General features: G+C 39.5%; 2 protein-coding genes across 2 annotated transcripts in view; one reads left to right on the forward strand and one right to left on the reverse strand.

The window, feature by feature from the left end:
- The window catches only part of cftr (CF transmembrane conductance regulator), a 42,372-nt gene extending 33,107 nt beyond the window's left edge, over positions 1-9,265 (reverse strand). Inside the window, exons 1-5 of the mRNA XM_053427657.1 lie at positions 8,946-9,265; positions 7,841-7,951; positions 3,760-3,871; positions 2,118-2,333; positions 1,006-1,095 (exon numbers count right to left, since the gene is read on the reverse strand). Coding sequence (XP_053283632.1) covers positions 1,006-1,095; positions 2,118-2,333; positions 3,760-3,871; positions 7,841-7,951; positions 8,946-8,998 — 582 coding nt within the window. The 5' untranslated portion in view covers positions 8,999-9,265. The remainder of the gene's footprint in view (positions 1-1,005; positions 1,096-2,117; positions 2,334-3,759; positions 3,872-7,840; positions 7,952-8,945) is intronic.
- A 3,241-nt stretch (positions 9,266-12,506) lies between these two features.
- The window catches only part of asz1 (ankyrin repeat, SAM and basic leucine zipper domain containing 1), a 29,067-nt gene continuing 18,184 nt past the window's right edge, over positions 12,507-23,389 (forward strand). The window contains exons 1-4 of the mRNA XM_053427318.1: positions 12,507-12,614; positions 13,620-13,725; positions 14,055-14,177; positions 19,214-19,325. Of these exons, the coding sequence (XP_053283293.1) occupies positions 12,507-12,614; positions 13,620-13,725; positions 14,055-14,177; positions 19,214-19,325 (449 nt within the window). The remainder of the gene's footprint in view (positions 12,615-13,619; positions 13,726-14,054; positions 14,178-19,213; positions 19,326-23,389) is intronic.

Raw genomic sequence — 23,389 nt, forward strand, 5'->3', positions numbered from 1 at the left:
CCAGAACAGAACCGCACCCACTACGTATGGTCCCTGAATTAACATGACATGAAGCTGACAACCTGAGCAACAAATCATAATGATGAGTTCTGGGGTTTATACAATGATGTTGTATATGGCCGATGGACCCTAACTGGGGGAAATCAGTTGTAGCAACAGAGAACTTTAATCCCTGTACTGAACTGAAACATTTAGAGATAAAGAGGTGTGCTTGGAGAAAATGACAGCAGTCTGACGCCAGAGTTTTTGTCTCACAAGGAATATCTAACACATGTTTATTTGAAATGTATTCCATGTTTTACATGGACATCCAACATTGTAACATTATATGACAAATCACTGAAAACCACAGTAAGACCCTTTTGAGAAATCAATACACCTGGATAGACCATCTTACACCCAGATACATGATCATGCAAACAGGACAACAATTAACCAGGTTTCCCTGTATTCAATTTGAACACCATACTTAAAATGTAATCATAATCAGAACACTAAAATGCGGTAACGAGACATTCTATTGAGACACTCAATAGAGCACTTACTTCCGCCAAGGCCTGACAGTCGCCTTAAAGTCAATCCAGCAGCACCAAAGTACACACTCTCCTAGATACCAGTTCCCTAAATGTGCCTTATGTTTCTCATCTAGATCCCTGAATTATTCCCCGAATCATTCCTGGATCCATCCCCTCATCTGGATCTGAATAAAAATATATCAGGTTCTTCTCTGTCTCATACCCATATGCTTCCACCAAGTTTCATTGTAATTTGACCAGTAGTTGTGTAATCCTGCTAACTAACAGACAACCCTACATTACATTTCATCTCAACATAACCTACTTGGCAGGGTAACACAACCGGCATTCCTTATAGTTTTCAACAGAGCCATCAAGTGTATGACAGAACCTTACATGACTCCAAGCAGCGATTCATTGGATTGTGTAACGCAAAGAAAAAACTGTTGTAGTGTACATGCAAGTTAACAAAATGTTTGTGATGTCTCACCTCATCTAGCTTGTTGAGGTGGGCGGACATTAGACTGACTAGTTGACCGGTACTGATCTTGTCCAATACACGGCTGGATAACTTCAGGGTCTGAAAGGGTCAAAGGTCAGGGGTCAGTTGAAGCACAAAGGGATAAAGTGAATTGGGTGGCAGGAAGTCAGTGACACATAACAAAACTTTGACACCAGGCTGTCACGCCCCTCAAAGCAGCCTGAAGATTGCCTCCCAGGATTTAATCAATGCCTCTGCCACCGGTAAAAGTTTTGGGAGATGTTTCAATTCTCACAGCTTCAGAGGGAACTCATTTAACTTGTGTCGTGTATTCATTAGAACTAAAACATGTTGGTATGTGTGCTTAAAAAGATAATGACAGGCTTACATATATGTTGCCTGCCTTCTGGACTCTTAGACATTGTCAGAATGTCCTCAAAACGGTTATCTTATTTACTCCCTAACTCTTGGGTATGACCTTTGACCTAGGGAATTGTTTCTGACCAGCTGATGAATGGATTCAGATGGAATGTCTTTTGATTAACTTATCTTAGTCCTCAGACACAAAAATGTGCCCTTATAGTCAGAAATCCCATGTGGGATGTGTTTAACCTGAAGTCATGGGTGGAACCAAACTCCCTATATATGTGTGCTTTCGACCACTGCAAATCAGATTCACTATTCGGCTTGTGAATCTCCGGGTATCTAGATGCTCGTTTTGACCTGTAGTTTCTTGTAATAAATTCTATTATACTGAAAATACTCGGTCCTCGGAGTTCTTCCTTCATCATCTACAAACTTCAACAACACTCTGCTGCTTGAGAGATACGACACTTGCATTCTCGATTGCATCTAAATGGCAACTATTGTAATATTTTAAATCCATAACAAAAATATGTCATCATTTCAGAAATTAAAACAGTACATTTGCAGGATGAAAGCAGAACTAGTTGGAGATTTTTTTCAAACTTGTCAGTACATATGTAAAATCTAAAACTGATTTGCAAGAATTAAAATATGATATCCATATTAAAGTGACCTCCAGTCACTATTTGAATATTTACCTCTTTATATCCTTATTTATGTAACACACAAATAAAAGTAGTCCTCCCCTCCCTTACCTTCTTGTATATAAGACTGAAGAGGGCGATTCGAATCTGCATACCAAGGTGATGCAGGCCAAAGATGGCGGGCTGCAGCAGGAGGAAGCGGGCGGTGAAGAGGAGGCACAGGCCCAGTGCCAGGAAGTATCCCTGATCCCGCTCTGGAGCATGGAACGGGTCAAAGGATGCGATGATACGACCTAAAAGCTGTGGCTGCACTGTCTTAGACGCCTCCTACAACAAGAGATGAGGCAATGGGACAGAAAATAGATTCATTGATTTAATCTGCTTTCATATTAATTTGATACACCAATCACTTTTGCAGTTTTACATAATAAATCTTATTAAAATTCAAAATGTTTGTGTCAAGATGCTTCAACATGGAAATCACGAATGAATACATCTAACATGGTGAATAATCCTATTTTATTTCATCTTTTAAATATTTGTATCTATCATATCCAGACTTGCTATGTATTACAATATATATTGTGATATGTAGACCATCATCTTATCATTTCATTCAATTCACTGGGGTAGTTCATGTGGAAACACTAACAAACAATGTAATGGACTCACAAAAAAAGTACAGCTTAAGAAAATGGCATATACTGTATATAATGAACATCGAAGACATCATTTTGCACTTGACAACTAATAACCTTTTGCAAAGCTTTTTAGTTTTCCCACACAGCCTCTTTAACATCTAACAGGCATTCTTGTCGTCATGACCACCACCTCCAACTGTACTAACTTACGCAATGGCTGTTTCCCATAAGCCCAGGACAGTGAGGTGGGCAGTGACACTATGGTGTGACATACTTTGTACGTCATAGCACTGTCGCTCTATAGTCCTCTCGGAGACAAAACACACACACACACACACACACACACACACACACACACACACACACACACACACACACACACACACACACACACACACACACACACACACACACACACACACACACACACACACACACACACACACACACAGGTGGAACTGGCATTGAAACCACACTGTGCGACAAGGACTGATGGTAACTGTAGGAATGTGTAGAACTAATGACGACCTGTTATTCAATACAGTATTGTGTTTTTACATGAGGACATCCTTTGTCAAACATTTGATCATTCTTAATGTGAATAAATCACAGTTATTCTGTGAGTAACTTAAATTGTTCATTAAGATGATATTTGTCTGGATACATGTCTCAGAATGGTTAAAATAGAAGACATTAAACTAATTTGATTTATCATAAGAATGAAAGTGAATGTAGGTTATAATTTGAATATAAAGATTTGTTAATCCAGCTTGTGCCATGTAACTTAATCATGTAACTACACAATAGTCTCATTAACACTGTTTATTAGTAGATTAACAAAATATATATTTGTGATATTAAAGGGAATCAAGTAATTATTAAGTTTAAAAAAAATAAAAGGGATTTACAGGATACAAATTCTCACACTTTAGTGCTCTCTCTAATTGCTGATGTCGCCAATGCTACATCAATGTTTGATTAAAATGAATATTTTATTACATCTGCCTCATGGTTGCAGTTTATTTTGGCTACACCCAGAGCTTTGATCCATTCTATTAGACTTAACACCAGGTCCTCCACTTGTTTCCTCCATATAGGACTGACAGACTCACCCCGAGATAGAGGAGGACACCAAAGAAGGCGAAGGGGCCAAAGAAGCAGCGGGCCAGTGCTCGCATCAGCCTGGGCTTGTTCTTGGCTGACACCACCTCTCTGTCCCATTCTCTGCAGGGAGGACAGAGTTACAACACAGTTAAACAAAAGGTGCAGGGGAATAAAACATCCAGCAGCCAAATGCCAGCAAAGTTTGTCTGTGGCTATTCTATTTGACCACTACTAGTACTTTGGCAAAAGACCAGTTGCCCAGCGAGTTCTTTCTACAACTTTGGCTTGTAATTCAGTCACAGGATGAGGAGCTGGAGTGCATTTCTTTACTATGAGTTTGAAGGAAATTCTTTGTTAGTTGAAGACGAACACATATAAATATACTGTGAAAATGGTATATGATTTGATCAAAATTAATATTTAAGGGTTTCCTTTGGGCATTGGATTAACTTCCCAAAACTGCCATTGCAGGCAGCTACAGCTACAGTGAGTAGCTGCATTGTTCTCCAAGGCTCATTTATAACCTGGCTGACCAGTTCAATGGTGAGTGATGGGAGAAGAAGTGAGGAATAGAAAGGATGACAGAAGGAGAGAGAACTTGAGGGGGGGGGGGGGGGGGACAATGAGGAAGAGTGATAACAGAATATTATGTATTAGACCGTAAGTTAACAAAATCTTCAATGGCCTACGTAAGAAAGTGTCGAGGGAATTTCACCCAGACATGTAACAATGAGGTAAGAACTGAATCAAACACCACACATGCACGAGTACTCAGTTTTTACTTGCAAGGGAAGTCCTTGCAAGGGAAGTCCGCACCTCTGAATAGGTCTTCAACGGACCTTCCCTAACACAGTGTATTTATTCACATAGCTCAGTATTACAACACATCGTGGATGGGGTATTATAATATCTTGATAATTCCTTAGTCTTCGGGGTTTTGCCTAATTTGGCAAAACCACATTCAGCACATAGCGAAAATAAAATTGATGGTTTCATAACAATAACAGACAGTTCCTCAAAGACAACTTCAGGCGAGGCACAGAAGTGGTTAGTCATTCTACCTCTGGTGTAAGAATGTCGCCTACAGCTTAGAAGCTTACTTCAGCATTTTCTAGACAGCACTGAATAATAACTCCTACACCAGGTCATATTCAGTTCATGCAGGTCATATTCAGTTCATGATAACTTAATATACAATTATTCCAACAGAAAGTTAGTTACACATTGTGAGAACAGTCCTATTCCTTAGATCAATATCGGCATAAATAGTGACTAATCAGAGCCAGTAACAGCAATGACCTATCCTCATTAAACACAGTTTCTGCATTAATGCAGCTAAAACTTTTCATTGCAATGTCAGACCTAACATTCTAGTGCTTGTTTACACAGAAAACTGTATTAGAAAAGCAATAACATTTTGATCATTTAGTTTGTTGTGTTTTAATGAATACACCATACGGTGACTATACTAGTTATACATAGCTAAATAAAATATTAAGTTTCTGAATTAACTGTTTTCTGTAATTTCTCAAATAAATTAAATTAAAATGTAATTAATAATAACATCATCTGAAATGCTTAAATTAAATTTCTTTAAATTAAATGTATGTATGTTTTTCGTCAACACTTGATGAAACCTTACTTCACAGCAAAGCTCATAGAATTGAACTGTAGCACACGGGTGATAAAGGGCCCGGTGGTACACAACATGTTTTAATGGAAGCTAAAGTTCACTTTCCCAGAAGCCCTCACTGTTTGCCTGATCGGAATAATGAAAGCAAAATCACCCACCACTGCTCATTCATCACCTAGTGTGCTCTTGGACCTTTTTAAAGGTCGGCTTTTTAACACCCATGTACGTTAGCTGGCTTGTTGGCACCGTTTAGCCTAACGCTGGCCCCTGGATGGCCAAGAGGGAAGGCCAACTTGGGACACTGCTGTGGGTGTCCGCAAGGTAATAATAAATTTAATTAAATGAAAATATAAGAATAGGAGAATAAACCTTATTTTTCTTGAAAAAATAAATCATCAAGGATCTGGCCTTTGCTGTAATGCTGCAGAAATTAGGACAGAGCCATCCAAGGGAGACGAATAATAGAGATACAGTGAAGAAAATAGACAACAAAGAGGGAATGTAAGGACAAAACATGAGGACAATAAAACTGCGAAAAGTTAAGAGGAGAGAGACAAGAGGTGAGAAAAGAAAAGAGGTGATCAATTGCTACAAATTAAATAAGATGAAGAAGAGAAATAGAAAATAAAGTTGGCATCTGGAAAAATATATATTGTGTGTATAGAGAAAACTGAAGTCAGAGAGAGGCAGAAGAGAAAGATAAAATCACAGAAGGACAGGATAAAGGTATGTTCAAAGATAACATACTTTGCTTTTTACTGCAATTGTGAACTGATTTCTATATGAATGGCAACAGATTCCTGTCATGCAAGCACATTCAATTTGAAGGTGACTATAGATTTAAACTAACAATAGGATGACAAAGATAAAATAGAGAAGGTAAACATGGGTCATTCGAAAAAGGGGTTCAGTGAGGAGATAGTCAGGAAGAAGAAAATGCAACAGATACAGAAGTAGAAGACAAAGAAAGAAAGAGGTGTTAACCTGGTCCATCATCTTGTCTGGATGTTTGTATGGCACACACAGGTTTGGTTTATGTCTAGCCCTGTTTAAATGCCAGCCCATATTTTAACTTCACTCTGAGGGAATTGTCTGCAACTGTAAACACATGTGAAGGGCATGTACGAAAAAAAGAAAAAAAAGATCAAGGCTGCAGACTTGTGGGTTATTGTTTCTCGACATATTCATTAAACTAGAAATTTTAATTATCAAAGAAGCTGCTGATGCACATATTAGATAAGGATTTCCAAAAGTGCCTTTCTACTGACAAAAGTGGTGGCCAATTTGCTGCCACTCTGGTTTGCTGCCTGATTTTAAAGTTAAGATTAAAGGGATATATCACCGAAAAAGGAATATTCACTCATTATCTACTGACCACAAAACACTTCTTGAGTCTCAGGGGTAAACAGCGTTTCAGACAAATCCAAAACAATTAAATTTACCGGGGACCCCTTCTTCAGATATAAAGAAAACAAACAGAAAATGCCTCCATACCGCTCGTGTGGTGTCTTCCAAGTTTTCCGCAGTCCCTTATATTCATAGTCGACTCGAAATGGTTTCTTTTACACAAAGTTTGCACGCACACACTGCACAGAGGCGCTCGCCGAAGGGGACGTGCAGGGTGTGTTAGCATCACTACGTCAGCTAGCATCATTACTTCTGGTAGTGGAATTTTAGGCTTAAAAACACGATATGAGCAGTATGGAGGCATGTTATGTTTGTTTCTATTGTTTTATTTCGTCTGAAGAAGAGGTCACTTTGGCTGCAACGCTGTTTACCCCTGACACTCCTTAAGTGTTTTGTGGACACTTCACCCACCCCTCCATCTGCATAGTGGTGAACAGATAAGAAGATAAGAAGTCCTTTATTAGTCCTACAATGGGGAAACTTGCAATGCTAGTTTTTTCATTATACGGTAAACTATCCCTTTAAGGTTTCTTTATTGTATCCCATGGGAGAAATATGTTAAGGATTACAGGTGCTGCTGCATCAAACCAGACCTTGACTAAAAACATTAAATACAGTAAATATATTAAATAAAGGCATACCATTTGCCTGAGATAAAACAACTACGCAGTTTAGTTTCAGAACATTCACACTATTAAGAGAACGTGTAAGAATATTGTTGAAAAATGACCTCTTCAAAGACTTTTTTAGTGTTGAGGGACTGACATCATTGATTTTTTTAAGAGGAGGAATTACATTCTCTATAATTTATAGTGAGGTATGCATTCTTTTGGAATCCCAAGGAGAGTCTTTATCCAATGCGGCTTGCACTTCTTCTCTAAAAAGATCTTGCTTGCACTTCTTACATTGAAAGGTTTTATATTAAACAGCTTACTTAAGCCTGCCTGCAACACCATGCTGGCATACATCATGACAATTTACAATCAATGCTGGGATGTAAACACAAAAAGTTAAATCAAAAACACGAGCTGACTGTAATCCGCACTCACCTTTCGAGTCTCTCGGAGAGATTGTCTGCCAGATCAAATGAAGGAGCCTTGTACACATCAGTCAGCTCCAATTTCTTTCTGAAACCCTTCCTCAGCAGCGGTGTCGTCCACCTGAACAAAAAAAAACCCAGATAAGATAGAATGTTGTTCATCAAATCCAAGGCAGTATGCATATCAAAAATTACATTAAAAACATGTTTGTCAATTGAAGATATCTGAAAGTCCATAAACAGTATGAAATGTATTTGTGTCTGTGGTCACAGGAAAAGGCCTTGGCATTGAAACCTGGGTTAGATCGCCTGGGAGCTTTAATGTAAAGTGGTGTTAGCTGTAATGTGAGTAATCCCTGAGGTTTCACAGTCAGACTAATGACAGAGAAGGGAGATACGGTCAGATGTTTGCCTCTACTGTCCAAACTGGTTGACACACAGTAATTTACATCATCTGACTTTTGAGGTCTGTCTCTTTCTGTATGTGAGAAGTGAATATATCCATGCAGCCCTTATACAGTACTAAATTAGAGGGATGATATGATTCAGGTAAAAACACTGAAGCACAGGAGTTCTGACACTACCACAGGGAATATTCTTAAAAAAAATAATAGTGGCCCATTAACTTCCCACTATAATTATACATTAAGTGATAAAGTTAAGGCTAATAATATTGTGCTAAATGTGAATCAGTCGCACCACGTTTCACAGATATTGAGGACTTACCAAAAGCCCCAATTGAGCCTGCTCCACTTGACCAGTTCTGGAACAAGCCGCATCGGGGCAACACTCATATTTTGCGCATTTTACCCATGGAATGAGCGAAAAATACGCACGAATGTAATTAGGATTTCATAAAGATATAACGTGTAAAACCACCTTAGTTACACCGATTCTTTTTGTTAAATAAGCCATTTGATATTTCTTGCACATCATACGAGTTTAAAATATTCCCCATGTCCGATTAGATTCTCTCATAGTGACTTGGGCTCGATCTCTGTCTTTCATCCTGGTGATTTGTTAGTGTGATAAGACGAGCAGCGTCTGCACCTTGTACCGTCCAGGGACGACCGCAGCCCCACGCGGATAATGGATGAAGACAAAACGCGTCTTACCAGAAGAAATACTTGGAGAGGAAGTTTGCATCTTCCACAGGTGACTTCTGCATCCTAAGTGCGCCGCCAGTTTGCTTTCTCTGCACCTGAGTCGTGTCCGTGCGCGTCTCTCATTTGTGTGTGTCCCCTGAGTGGCTCCGCTCCCACGCACTGGAGAGGCTGCTCGTCAGCTCCAGCCTCCACTTCACTGCGGGAGTCCGGCAGATATGAGGTCACTGTTCAGGTATCGCAATCCTCTGTGGGTCTTCTCCTCCGGTTCCTCTGGCTCCTCCGGCTCCTGTGGTCCCACTCCCTCTCTCGGCCCTGGCTGTCTTCGCCTCGCCTCTCCGTCAGTGTGACACTGGGAGGACAGTCCATCCTTTATGGGCTCGTCAAAACGCGCGGACACCCACGCTGACGAGCGTCATATCCACGCTGACGAGCACACGTTGCATGTTGTGGCAACAAGCGGAGGAGGCAGAGGCCCAGCTGATCCAAGGAGACCACCTGAGCAAACATATTGACCCATTGCAGGGAACAATTAGGACTTCAGCAGTCACTATTGACATTATTAATTTCACTCAGATTTTTGTTTTGTTTACAGTTTCTCTTTTTGCTTTCATTTAAAAGTTAAACGGTTATAATATGTCCCATCAATATGATCAAAAATAAATTGAAAGCAAACAAAGACGGAATCCAAATCTCAGGTCCCTTAATTAGCAAAGTCTCAAATTAAGTATGAAGATACAATCTTGTTAAACAAATGGAACGTAATGGAAATAGCAGAATGTAAAGATATCCCAGATGCTGCTGCTGGTTGACTGAACTATTGTGTGGCTTTTTATTTCCCCTCACATCAGTCACGAAACAGAAAGCAGAACAGTTCCGGGACATGTACACCAACAAGCAACTTTGTTATCAGCCTCAGGTTACGAACAGTTTCAGAAGAGGGAGGATCAAAACCGCCAGACATTCCAAAAGGGAACGGTGATAAAATGTGAGGATACGGTAAGTCTTTGGTTCAGGAGTATCTCGACACACAAACTGTGTCTCATCTTCACTGTCAGCACTTCACCAGTAAATATGAAGAGTGAGCCACATGCTGGGTAAATCTGTTGGAAGCAACACTCACCAAGCACATATTTAATACCTGTACACCTTCTTATTAATATTAATTATTAATATCCAATCAAATGACCGCAGTGCAATACATACACAATTTCAGATACAGGTCATTAAACATACAAAGGCATAGGGATAACATATGATCCTGTTGAATTGAAGGTGGTAAAATGCTGCTTTTAAGGAATTTCTAATACTTTAACTCTAGCAAGCAGACCTGAATGAAAATGTTAACAAATTCACATCCAATTAGTTGGCAATTGCATTTGAAAGTACTTTTAAAAGATTAAAATAGATTGAGGTTATACTTTGTTTTTTTGACATCTTACAAAAGTAAACTGCAAAAATGTGCTTCAATAAAACTTAACTGCCTATAAAGAAAGTCTGAGCCTACAGTTTCTCCATTTGAGTCAAACACTTAAAAAGGGGCAATTAATCCCTGCACTGATAGAAAATGGGACATGCTGTCCTTGTTTGTGTCTCTTTTTCCTGCTTCTCAAAAAGGAGCTGGTTATTGTGACAAAGTGATAAAACAAGATACTGAGCTGTGTAGGGCTGTTGAGATGAAATCACATTAAGACAGGTTTGCTAAACTTTGAGAGTCATTATTGCTGTGGGACAGAAGTGTGCTAAACTTTCCTCAGAGGAAGCGTGACCTCTACTGGACGATGACTGTCCCTTGCAGCCAGACAAGGTTTTATCTTCAAGTGTGGCATATCCACAGGACAAACTCAGTTGCCAGTTTATCAGGAACACATAATACAACAGTGCAACAACAAATCCATGCCTTGAGGGATACAATGTTCAGTACTTTAGCACTGATTAAACTTCATGATCAGTTTTATCATACAGACATATTAGTTATTTACAAACTATGCATTAGAACCTCCACTTACTTATGATTTATAGTAAAACAGTTGTATTAGACTGCATAAGTTTGAGCTAGGTGTATACCCTTGCTCAAACTAGTACAAAAAACATTTTAAAATAATGGTAGCTTACATCCAAGTATGGTCTCCTCTAAGTCACAGCAAGAAAAAATAAATTGAATAAGTAAATTAATTAAGTTTCATTAGATATGGGTTGTAGATGATAATTTGCCAAAATATGAAACCCTCAGAAGGCCCTGCACATCTACACAGGTTTAACATTTGTTCTGGATCATTATTGACCTGTTCAATTAAAGGTTAGACGATCTTGGAATGGAATGAATTACATTATGAAATAATTATTATTAAAATAAACGTTGATATGATGGAGTGTAACAGAATTGAACAGATGTGAACAGGACAAGTAAGCAGGAGTGTAAGGTGGATGTCAGTCAAGCCCAATGTGTGAACACCCACAGACAGAGTGCTGAGAGGAAATCTTTATTAAGATTAAGATGCATTTATTTTTCCCAAACACATGCACAGACATGCACAGGCACACTCATTCAGGTAGGGAAATTTAACCTCTGCTTTTAACCCATCTGGTGCAGGACACACAGAGCAGTGAGCGACCATGTACGGCGCCCGGGGAGCAGATGTTGGGGGAGTAAGGTGCCTTGCTCAGGGGCACTAGACAGGGTAGGGAGAATCCTCTTGGATTTTTGGACAGATCAATCCAGGTTCATCTTTTTGTTGTTTCTCCGTGGAGTCGAACCAGAGACCTTTTCTGCCCATAGTCCAAGTTTCTGCCACTAGTCCACCGCCTCTCTTATCGGGCACAGACCTAAACACCTCTATGTGGCTGCACTGAAGGGGGGCTGCAAATCCACTTCAAGTTCATACGTCCATTCACTTAAAATAAGAATGACATGGTTTAATTAGAGCCAATCAGAGACAGATTTGTTTAATGTTGGAAGAGAAAATATCATGCAAACACTCAACTGTCACATCAACAACCTCAAATTAAAGGTGTTTCCCTCTCTCTTGCTCCAGAGCTGCCTTTGGACACATACAGGAGATGACCTTACATGGAAATAAATAGCATTGCTAATTATCTAGTTAGCATAATGCATATTAATAACAGCACTGTAAATATGCCAGAGTTAATCTAATAGGCACATTTCCATGTCTGGTACCTGGGTGGGTGTAAAATGGAACAACAACAAATAAGATAGGTTTAAAAAGTTATCATGATGTAGACAATGTAACTTAAATAAGAGCAACAGATATTATTTTTAACAATTTCATATTTTAAATGAATAGCTAATATGAGGGCTTAACGTAACCACATCGCAGCAACAGGACTGGAACAGACTATGCAGGTAATTTAGGGAGCTGTTGTTTTTTTCATACCAAGACAAATAACCACTCACCGCTATTGTGCAGTTAAACTTGACCCTTGTATGCGCGGTCATTTTCGTCTTGTTGTTTGAACGTGCGGAGCAGCACGTGAACGCCGCCCTCCTCCCCCCGCACCTGTGGCCTCTCCCGTGGTAGCATAGCAGCAGCTAGCCGGAGGCTAATCACCGAGATGGACAGCTTCATGGATTGCGCCTTCCCGGCCGGAGATGAGAGCGACGCCAGCAACGACGAGTGGGACATCGGCTGCAGCTCGGCCAAGCGGTCTCCCTGTGTCAAGGTTCATTCACAAAACCACCTCCATCTTCTCTAAACACAGGTTTATGTCACTTTACACAGACGGCCACGTTAGCTAGCTAAACCTAATTGCTGCTGCACGCTTGCTCACAATAAGTAGCAATGTGCTGATGGTTCCAGCTGGTCTGTAGGTGAGACACGTTTTACAGTTCTCACCTCAATAAGTTGTTCCCGTTTTGATCCCCTCACCTGAAAAGTGAAAACTTTAATTCTGCTGAATATCAACCAGCCTCCTTTTATCAAACACGTGTCCCACACAAAATCTATTTCATCTCTGTCAATTGTTAGCAGTAAAGTTTCTCTCAATGAACAGTGCGAGTAACTAAAGTAACTAGTTACATTAACTGTACAGTATACTGTATTGTCATTCACGGTGATTTAACACCCCCTTGTGGACAATATATATCTTTGGTGAGGATTGACTACATTGATTACATGTACCTCTAGGCACTGCATAGAGTCTATACCATAGACAATTTAAAAACACGATATAATTTCATAGAATGTATACGCCTATTAAGTTGTTTTTATGGAGAATTTTTTCAATGCTCCATTTGAACTGAATAAGACCTCACATGGTGTGTAAATGTGTCAAGCTTCACATGTTGACTACAGTATTTTACATATCCACTTGTTAACTGTTTGTTTAAGATTCTGACATGTGTTTTTGAAAAGAAGTGTCACATAGCCTAGTACTGGAACTGGGGGATAATCACAGGTGAAATTCGCAGGGGACTCGCTCAAAGTAAGAGTCTGACTTGTTTTCTTTTACATTCGATTGACAAAAAGCCATTACTGCCCCTCCTGAAGGGCAGAAATGATTTCTACAAAATATTAATAAGATCTCCTGTTTTCCTTGCAGCAGAATTTTACTCCCTGGAGCTCAGGGACTGAATCCACTAACATACATGTGGCACATTTTCCAAACTCACTTCATTTAGGAGTAACATCAGTTTTGTTTAGTCTATTCTGGTTCTTATTTTCACAGGATATGGATGCTGGTGCTGCACCGCATGCTGGAGATAATGTGTCAATGTTGAAAAAGGCCATCAGTAAAGGAGACACTGATACTTTAGAGAAGCTGTTGGACAATGGCAAGTACTCTCTTCTTATGTGGCACAAATTGACAGTTAGGTTTAAATAGAAGTAAGTCATTATTGAAAATGTTAACGGATTTTTCCTTAAGTTTCTGTTGCTGTTTCCTTGTTTTGCTGTGACAATTAACATCGAAGCTGCTAATTTAATGCATGTGCCCAATTCTTCCATTTTTATTGATGTATCAGAAAACAATGTTAAGGGTGGGAGTTGTCTTATTATTAGGCCAACATGATTGAAGCTCAAACAACTTGGTCATGACTAGATTTAGTTATTATGTCATTTTCATTTTATAGTTTACTTAATGTGAACCTCTGTGAATGAACAGGCATGGATGTGGAGACCAGGCTTGGCTTTGAATGGACTCCTCTCATGTGTGCTGTCAGTGTGGCTAATTATGACCTGGCCAAAGTGCTGCTGGACAGAGGCGCCAGCGTCAACTTCAGCAAAGGTCAGACCAATATGTATCACTGCATTTGGGTGGGAAATGAAATTCATTGTATTTTGTAGTTGTGATTGACTCCATGTTATAGAAGTTAAGGCACCACTGACCTCTCTGTGATCCCTCACCCACTACCTTTCAGGAAAAAAAACCCTAGCAGTCTGATTAGAAAACACCCATAACATTGCTGCCTTCCAGACGGATATGAAACAGCCATACCTAATCCTCCTGTCCTCCTGACGGTCCCTGTTGCGTTGGTGTCGAGCTATTCTTCCCTGTGGCACCTTTTTTCAATTTCCTCACCTGCTACAGCCAAAGACCGGGGGACCAATTGGGCCTCTGCACCAATATGGTTCATCTGACATTACTTAATGGTGATGACGCCAAAGAGGAACTTGTGCAGAAACACACCGCTTATCCATTGAGTTGTTTTTAGTTCATGCACACTGCACCCTCATCCCAAAGCAGGAGAAATTGAAGGCATCTGTTGGATCAAGGTCAGTCTGGGTAAAACATGCAGGGGGGAAAACTCTTGTTAACAAGTCTGCAACCATGTACATACAAAAATATACAGTGCTGAAACAATGACTTGATTTTGTCGTCAGTTTCTGGTGAAAATATGGGCAATTGTCACTACTTTGCGACATATTTAAAAATATTATATATAGATTAAGATCTGAATGTTAGTTGTGATCCCATCTCCAGTGACATGACTATTGTGGGAACTGTTGTTTTTCTATAAATTATAAGCTCTCAACCTTATTATGTTATGATTTGACGCTTAAAATTAAACTGAGTTAAATTACTTTATTATCAATATTACTTTATTTTTTATTATATAAGGGTTATGCATCTGTCTGCTGTTTTTGAGTTGCAAAGGGAAAGAAAAGCAGATTTTATCAGTATTCCTGCTGTATCCGTTTCTATTTAAAGTCAAATCACTGAAACGAATAGAACTTAGAGGAAAGTTTTAGAAGCTGTAAGTTGTAAGCTGTTACTGTTTACCATTCAACGCTGCCGATTCATGAATTTAGAAATCAACACGACAAAGAACACTGCATATGAATTAAAATATCGACACCTGTATCAACAATTTACAGCAGATAACAGCTTGTGTACTAAATAAAGTTCCACGTTATGCATAGAAGCAGCCACTATAAACAGTATGCACAATACAAAGGGAAATTGAATTCCTTTGTTCACAATTTAGTTCTGTCAGACTGTAGACTTTAGCCAAGATGAATAAGTTCAAGTTTGAACAACAAGTGGTGAAAGTAAACTTCTGTTCAGTAAAGACATTTTTTGCATTCCAGTCTCTTTCTGCTGCAGGAACAAAACATTATTTTGAGACCACTGCATTCTCAATTTTATCGGGTGCACTAGGAACCCCCCTTGTGGAATGGAGTTTCTTTCCTTTCTTTATCCAAGAGCGTGTTCTTTCATTTTGAGAGCATTATTTCTTCATTTCATGTTCCGATTTTGTGAACCCTGCCCAATTGCTCAAACAGCCCCTTGTCGCGTGCCAACTCACTCTGCTCCTGCTCAAAATGTTTGTATGCGCTCAGATGTACTGTGGCAGCAAAACCTCCTGTGCTTTTTTTGCAGTCCCGCAAATATGTAACATCTATGCAGGTTCTGTAGGAAAAGTAGGCAATAATTATATGTTCATTTCATGTTACGTTATTTATGGATTTATAGTTTTCTGAAACAGCTCATAAATTACATGAAGCTATTTGTTCATTAATGACATTTGATTCTAAAGTGTCTCAACAAACACAGAGAAATGATTAGCATCTTAATAATATGAACTGTGTCTTAATCTGCAGTGATATCACTATCACACTAACTATTATGAACAAAGAAAAATCACATTTTAAAGTTAATCGCTTGGTTTGTGCTATTTACATTTTGCTTTTGGATGAGGGTAGACGCACATCGGGCACGGCTGCCTTGTACTGACCTGAGCTCACTTTGCACTTTAACAATTAAAACTTTATTCGTTATTAGGAACTGTCCAGTACTGTGTTTGTTTGATTCATTCAAGAAATTATGAGGCATGCATTTCCGATCACCACAGTGAAAAAAATACATTTGTGTGCTTGTAGTTCACCTGCCACACACCATTTTTCTCACAATGCGGTGTAACTTCATTGTTGTAGAAGAGGCGATGCCCTATATATCCAGGACCACATACATGTTATTTATAATAATATCGGGGGGATTGTTATACAGACTGGCCTACCCCCACTGCTAAAAGAATCCCAGAGGAAATTCAGCAGTATGCCGATTTTTTCGACCTCACTCGTTCTTTTGATCTGTGTCAGCGAGAGCCAGAGCTCGAGGCATTATGTTTTTTCGGTTGTTTGACCATCTGTCTGTTCGTCTGGAACACGTTGAGAGAAACCTTCTAAATTTGTCAGAAACGTTCACTTGAACTCAAGGATGAACTGAATTTTGCTGGTCAAAGCTTTATGTTGATGTGTCTTCACAAACACTTTGTGGATGTGATGTCTCAAGATTGCTTTCAAGAAATTTCTTCAAAATTGATACAAACATTCACTTTGTCTCAAGGAGGAAATAATTGACTTGACCGAAGCAGTTTTTATAGGTTCAAGTCTTTACTCATAGACGTTAATTGTTTTCTGTTTTAATTTGTTAGTTATTTTTTTCTTCTGAGTTTTGAGCAAGAGGAGAGAAAATGTGCACGTGAGCATGTTTTTTCTGAGAGAGGGGGTAGGGTTTTGAGGGAAGTTATTACAGCATCTGAACGTGAAATGAAATTTTTTTCCTCAAAACAAAAGCTCTTAGATAAAGACAGGAAAGAAACTTCATAGAGTCGCCCCTACAAGTCCACAAGCCCTAGTTTGGAACTACAGCGCTAGTCATGCTGTTGATATCTGATGTCAATTAATTCTCTGACCTGACTGTCGTGTTTAAACTGTGTGTTTGAGTGCGAGACTGATTTCACATGGCGTCTGCGTCTGACGCTTGAGGCAGGTGAAGGAAACAATTAAACAGGAGGATGACGTGTGGTAGCGTCCTGATGGCGTTTGTCCAGGTGGCGAGGCTATGCAGAGGAATGCATGATTGATGGATAACGGTCGCCATGCTGCTGTCACACACTCTCACCAATTCTCAGGCCACAGATTTATTTACACCAGTCCTCTGTAGACACAAACCAGCCTGTCTGGTTTACACCCACACACACACACAATATAAACACACACACACTTGCACACAGATACAGAGCCAAACATGCACAGGCTCAAAAAGACAGGAATCCACATAAAGTTTTTGGTGCCCAGGTAAACAGTACACACACACACAGAGGAAGACACACACACAGGTTAGGAGCTCGTTCATTGGCAGAACAAAACAGGAATTGAGCACGGTTCCCCGCACGTCAGGCCAGTTTTATCAGGATAAGATAAGGAGACAACTCCTCTGAAGTCACTCGGTCCCATAAAGGCCTCTACACTTCCTGATGCCAGATAAAAAGCTATCCATCTCCATTCCCGGGTTCTAATCCAGACTCTTGTCTTTTCTTTATTACAGTGTGATGTATGACTTCACTTGGATGAAATCTATGTAATCCTCTTCCCTTTTAGATTGTTTGCTTTGCTAAAAAGTGTAATTACATCTACCAGTAGTGGATAGCTCATAGTTTTTTATATGTTCCAACAAAGGAAATCACACTCTCCTAACTACATAATTCCACAAGGAAAACAGAAAATGTGACATTAATGAACAGAGAATCGAGCGATAGGGGTGAGAGGATGACATCCACTTTTCTGCTGGAAAACGCTGGATTGTCCCCCTCACCTATGGTCACAAGCTCTAGACAGGGACCAGGTCTCGGATGCAGGCAGCCCAAAATGAGATATCTCCGTTGGGTGGCATTTAGTCAGGATACTTCCTGGGAGCCTTCTTTTGGAGGTCTACCAGGTAGGCCCAACTGGGAGGAGACCGTGGGGTTGACCTTGAATCTGCTGGAGGGACTAGATTTCCCATCATGCCTTGGAAAGCCTCATGATCCCTCAGGAGGAGCTGGGAAGCTAGGGAGAGGGATGTTGGGTCACCATACTTGGCCAGCTTCGTCCTCGAACTTGGTCTAGTTTGAAGTTATTCAAGCATTTCAGGTTTAAGAAGGCTCAGTAAGAAGTAACAACATTTAAGATAGCTGTCACTGGACTATCTGCTGTGGACTTTGTGGCTGGTTTTTGTTACAAACTATTTAATTTTAGTTTTCTATGCCATCACACCGGTGTCAGCCAGTCCCAGCAGGCATTATGTTGTCCGGTTGTCCGTCCGTGAATGCAATAAAGCTTGAGAATGGTACAAATTCTAAATTGGACATATGGATGAACTAATTCGATTTAGACTTCAAAGGTCAAGGTCACTTTAACCTCACAAAGCACATTTTTTGGTTTGTGAGGTCAGATCTCTTGAACACTATTAATGAATCCTTTTACATTTGGCACAAACATTCATTTAGCCAAGGGTCAAGGTGGCCTTACAAAGTAAGTTTTTATGTTTTTTCTTGAACATGATATCTTTCGAACCACTTGAGGGAATGTCTTCAAATTTGGTTCATACGTTTACTTTGACTTTAAAAAATGAACGGATTGTACTTTCGTGCCTGGAGGTTAAAGGTCAGGGTCACACTGACCTCACATCCCTGTGAATTCTCACTGGTTAACTGATTAGATTTCTCTTCCTCTTGAATGTGATATTTCAACACTGAACCAAAAGAATTTCTGTGGTCTCTTGGTCTCAAAATTAAGTGATTACATTTCAGTGGTCAAAGAGATCTTATATGAATCAGTGGAAAAACATTTATGTAGAAATATGTACACAGAATCTGTAATGTTATTGTGGTAATTCTCGTTATGTTGGCAGTTATTTGGTCCTGTGTAAACCTACCTGTTATTGTTTCTCTTCAGTGATACTGGCTTGTTACCTTTTAACGGATTTTTTAAATGTTATTAAGCTTAACATTTACGTGTGAATATGTTTTTAACACAGGGATGCATTCTTGTCCACAGATCAGTGGACAGTGCTCATGGCCAGCTGCACAGCATCTGCCAGTGAAGACGAGATCTCTCGCTGCATGGATCTTCTGCTGTCCAGAAATGCTGATCCCAACATGGCAGACAGGTGAGGCAGGGTTACAGATGTGTCTCAGGCAAAAACTGTTTATGGATTTTTCACCACTGTCGAATTTACTGTCACACCCCTATTGATGAAGGCCAAGGAAAAACACTCCAGATTTGACCTAAACAGGGGAAGAAACAACAGAGGTGCTGGATCAAATTTCCTTTGATGACTTTCGTTATGTTTAGCTGCCATGTGGTAGCATTATGCACCACACTGCTCCATACAGAGCCTATTTGTGTGTTTTTGTTTGGAATGTCCTGTTATGGCATTTGCATGTACAGACGGGTATCAGACAGACAGACAAACAATCACAAACAGTGTAAGGGGTGTGCAGGAAGGATTTTGGAAGCTTTTGTACACACTTGGATGGAGCCCAGGAAGCATGGTTTTAGTACTTTGTACATCCAAATATCTTAAGGTTTATAACAGGCAAAATTTAGTTTTCCTTTAAGCATATATTAGCACCGCTGCTACATGAATTTTCGGGTATGACTGCTACAGTACACACTACAGTATTAACCCATGCATCTTCTGATCCAATACCAATAAAACACTTAAAAGTAATGATTGAACAAGTATAGCAAGTTTTGCAAATATTAATGTTTGTGACATAATTACCAGATGTCAACTTGGAAAGAAGATGAAATTCTAAGAGCTTTTGGTGATTCGGGCTGATGTTGGTGTCAATGTGCTATAAACAAAGACATGGCATTTGTGCAGCTGAATATAAACGTCATCTCATGCATGCTCTTCCCAGGTTTCACCCCTCACCTGAACATTGTTGTGAACTTGTCTCTTACTGGGTATAATCTCTTGCTGCGTACTTCATATGTTAGATCCGAAATCCGGAAACAATTGTACAGACATTTTCCAGGGTTCATTTCAGAAAATTGCTTCGGAAAGTTAAAGACGAAAACAAAGAAGAACACGTGGGAAAAATCTGGCTCCATGTTAGAGCTATATGTTGGCCCAGATCTAACCAGATACAAATGGTCAGCATTATGTAAATGGAAAGTTGAAGCATCCATCCATTCACTCAACAGGACCTCAAGCTCCACTCAGCCATCACTGCCCTCAGGACCAGCTCTCTTTTGATTAGCACATACTGTAGCTGTACTCAGATTAGGCAGCTTAACGTCAGATACATTCTGAAACTCCTCATCTGACATAAATAATAGTTTATGTGGATTGAATGATTAGATTTATAAAAAGAAAAGCTATTTTATGTCTGGAAGAGTGACACGTGTTAGAAATGCTCCAGAAACACTTCCAGAACATCAGTAGTTGGATCTGCTCTCTGACAGCACTAATAATTGAAAATTGTCTATATATATATATATATATATATATAATAAAAAAATATTTCACTCTATTTAGAAATACAAGTGACTGTGAATTCAGCGATTTGATGTGTAATGTGGTTTCCTGTTCTGGTGAAAAACATGGAAAATTCCATCTCATGGAAATAATGAAGGGAGGTTATTCTGTGACATCTGTGGATACGTGCTGAGTCAAAGTGAGGATACAGCCCCCAGTGGCTTTCTTATTTAGCTTTTACTAATTCACTGCCACTCGGTTACTGCAAGAATGCCATTACATGCACGACACACAGCACCTGATGACACACACGTGACACACGTTGTAGCATTAGGGAAAAATTGGCTCCTTCCCAGACAAAATATTTGAAGCAATATAACAAGATGCAGGAGGATGCAGATGAGGAGAGATGGTGAGGAGGACGGACAAACAGCTGCCAACATTCAGAGCAAAAGATGAATATGGGGTTCATGGTGGTGCAGAGGATAAACGTCCTACTCCTCATCGCCTGTTACGTCTGAATATGAAACCAGTGATTAACACCAGCTGCTCGTCCCTCTGTCGCTCTGTAAACACACATTCACTGTCATCTCTCAAAGTCCCACAGGAGCACACTGTGTATTCATCCACTCCTCTGAAAGCCTCTGAAACCTTACTAACCTTACTAGTGTAAGAATTGTGCAACTACACATCAGCACAATATGGGAATGTCAAAAATTGTATTTATTTAAAAGGGTACAGTGCTTTTTTGTGTAATTATTATTTTAACTCTTTTCACTCTTTAAAAAGTTATAGAAATGCTAAGTGAATCTGGAATTGACACATACACCCAGCTTTAGACCTGAGCTTTGAGTGCTAGTCAGATTTAATCTATGTGAAACTGAATGCCTTTAAGACTTGTGTAGAGTCTTGAAATCAAACCCTTCAAAATGATAGAAAAATGTGAAATTAGTAACAGTGACAGCCAGGCCTTCTGCAGCCACATGATTAGAAAGGCCAGTATAATTACAGCTTGGAAAGAAAAATCACCAGATTTCCTGTCATTAAATTAATAGAATTGAGACACCTCAACACTTTGACTTTCAGTTTGTCCGTGAAGACTTGTGAATTGGACTTTCCCTACATTACCTGAGACTTCTTACTTTACTAGTTTTGGGAACAGCATCCATGTGGAATATACATTAAGAGAATAATCATCAGTCCCTTATTATACGAGAGTAGGTTATTATCAGTACATGAAACCAGTGCATAGTTGACTCATTATCTCTGGAGAGGAGGTTATCTTTTCGTCTGCGTTGTTTTGTTAGTAGGATCATGCTAAACCACTCACATTTACATTAAATCTTGTTGATCTAAGTAAGACTCCAAGAATGTTGGAGCAAATCAGGATCAATACTATTTTAGTTACTATTATTTTGACGGTCAAGATATACTACTTTTGATTCTTTCTAAATAACGACATTTTGAGTTTTTCAAGATTCACCTGACAAGATTATAGACTGAGATGTAGTGTGATTGCTATGGAACATCGAGTCAGGTGTTTTGTTTTTCAAAGTCATTTTTCATGCAACTTGGACACCACTAAAGATGTTTGCGCTAATCTGTCTGCACATCGATCAGCTGTCTGTTTGGGAACCAGCCTTGACTCACACTCGTGCAGGACAAACACACTGAAACAGTATCTGAGTGACCTTGGTACCTGTCTGGCATTCAAACACCCCCTGGGAATTTACTGTAGCACTGGACACACAGTAATGAATGACGCTACCTAAGCCGTTCGCCTGAGTCAAAGAGGAAGTGACTGATTGGTAGGCACAGACGAATTGCCGTACAAACCCAAAGCCATTGGTTCATTTGTTTGAGTTCACATAGAACATTACCGTTGTATTTCTTGGAATAGGTCATAGAATGATGTTGTTCTGCTGTGACAGTGTTTAAAACCCACTGATGCTCCACATGGATTCTACAAGGCTTTTCAGATAACATTGGAACAAAAGTAAACAATTCTAATCACCAACAAAGTAATACAGATAACAGCAGTTCATCCCAGCTCAGAAAGACAAAGCAAACCGAAGGCATGGCTATCTATGGTATTAAGGGTGGGTTCATGTGATAATTATTGTGAACCATGAGACAAAAACGTGTCAACTGTAAAATAAAAATATGAACATAGAGATGGATATACATTGGATATAATTAAATATAATCGTTTTATGGATTTACAGGCAATTTCCAACAGTGTGTTAAAGTATCTTGTTTTATTAGAGATCCCATCAGACATAACCTTATGGTAATCAGAAATGCTTTAAATTTGTTCTGATGTAATTATATAATATTTAAGAATCTCCATATTTAAATGGGACTTATCAAAAACATCACTCACAACGTTTTGGCTTCTCGACTTAAAACTTTAACTGCTTCAGAAATAGACAGATTCACTAGCCAGTGTTAGTCCATGTATTCAAAGATCTGTTTCAATCAATTCCCCTTGTTTCTTTGTTTACATGTGAATTATGGATTACCCCTTTAAATATCTCCTTTTCCTCTCTCACACTAACAGACAGTAAAAGCAAAGTGATGAATTGCCCCTGGACTTTCCTAACTCATTAAACTGATGTACTTTTCTCACTTGCTGTGTTTGAGTCAGAGGTGATAAGAAGTACTATAGCAGAGTCAGTCCTTGTTCAGGTAGAAGCAAACACATGCAGGCAACAGAGGAATGATTATTAGTTACCACGTCACAGTAG

This window comes from Pleuronectes platessa, chromosome 7 (genome assembly GCF_947347685.1).
Source record: "Pleuronectes platessa chromosome 7, fPlePla1.1, whole genome shotgun sequence".
NCBI classification, from domain to species: Eukaryota; Metazoa; Chordata; class Actinopteri; order Pleuronectiformes; family Pleuronectidae; genus Pleuronectes; species Pleuronectes platessa.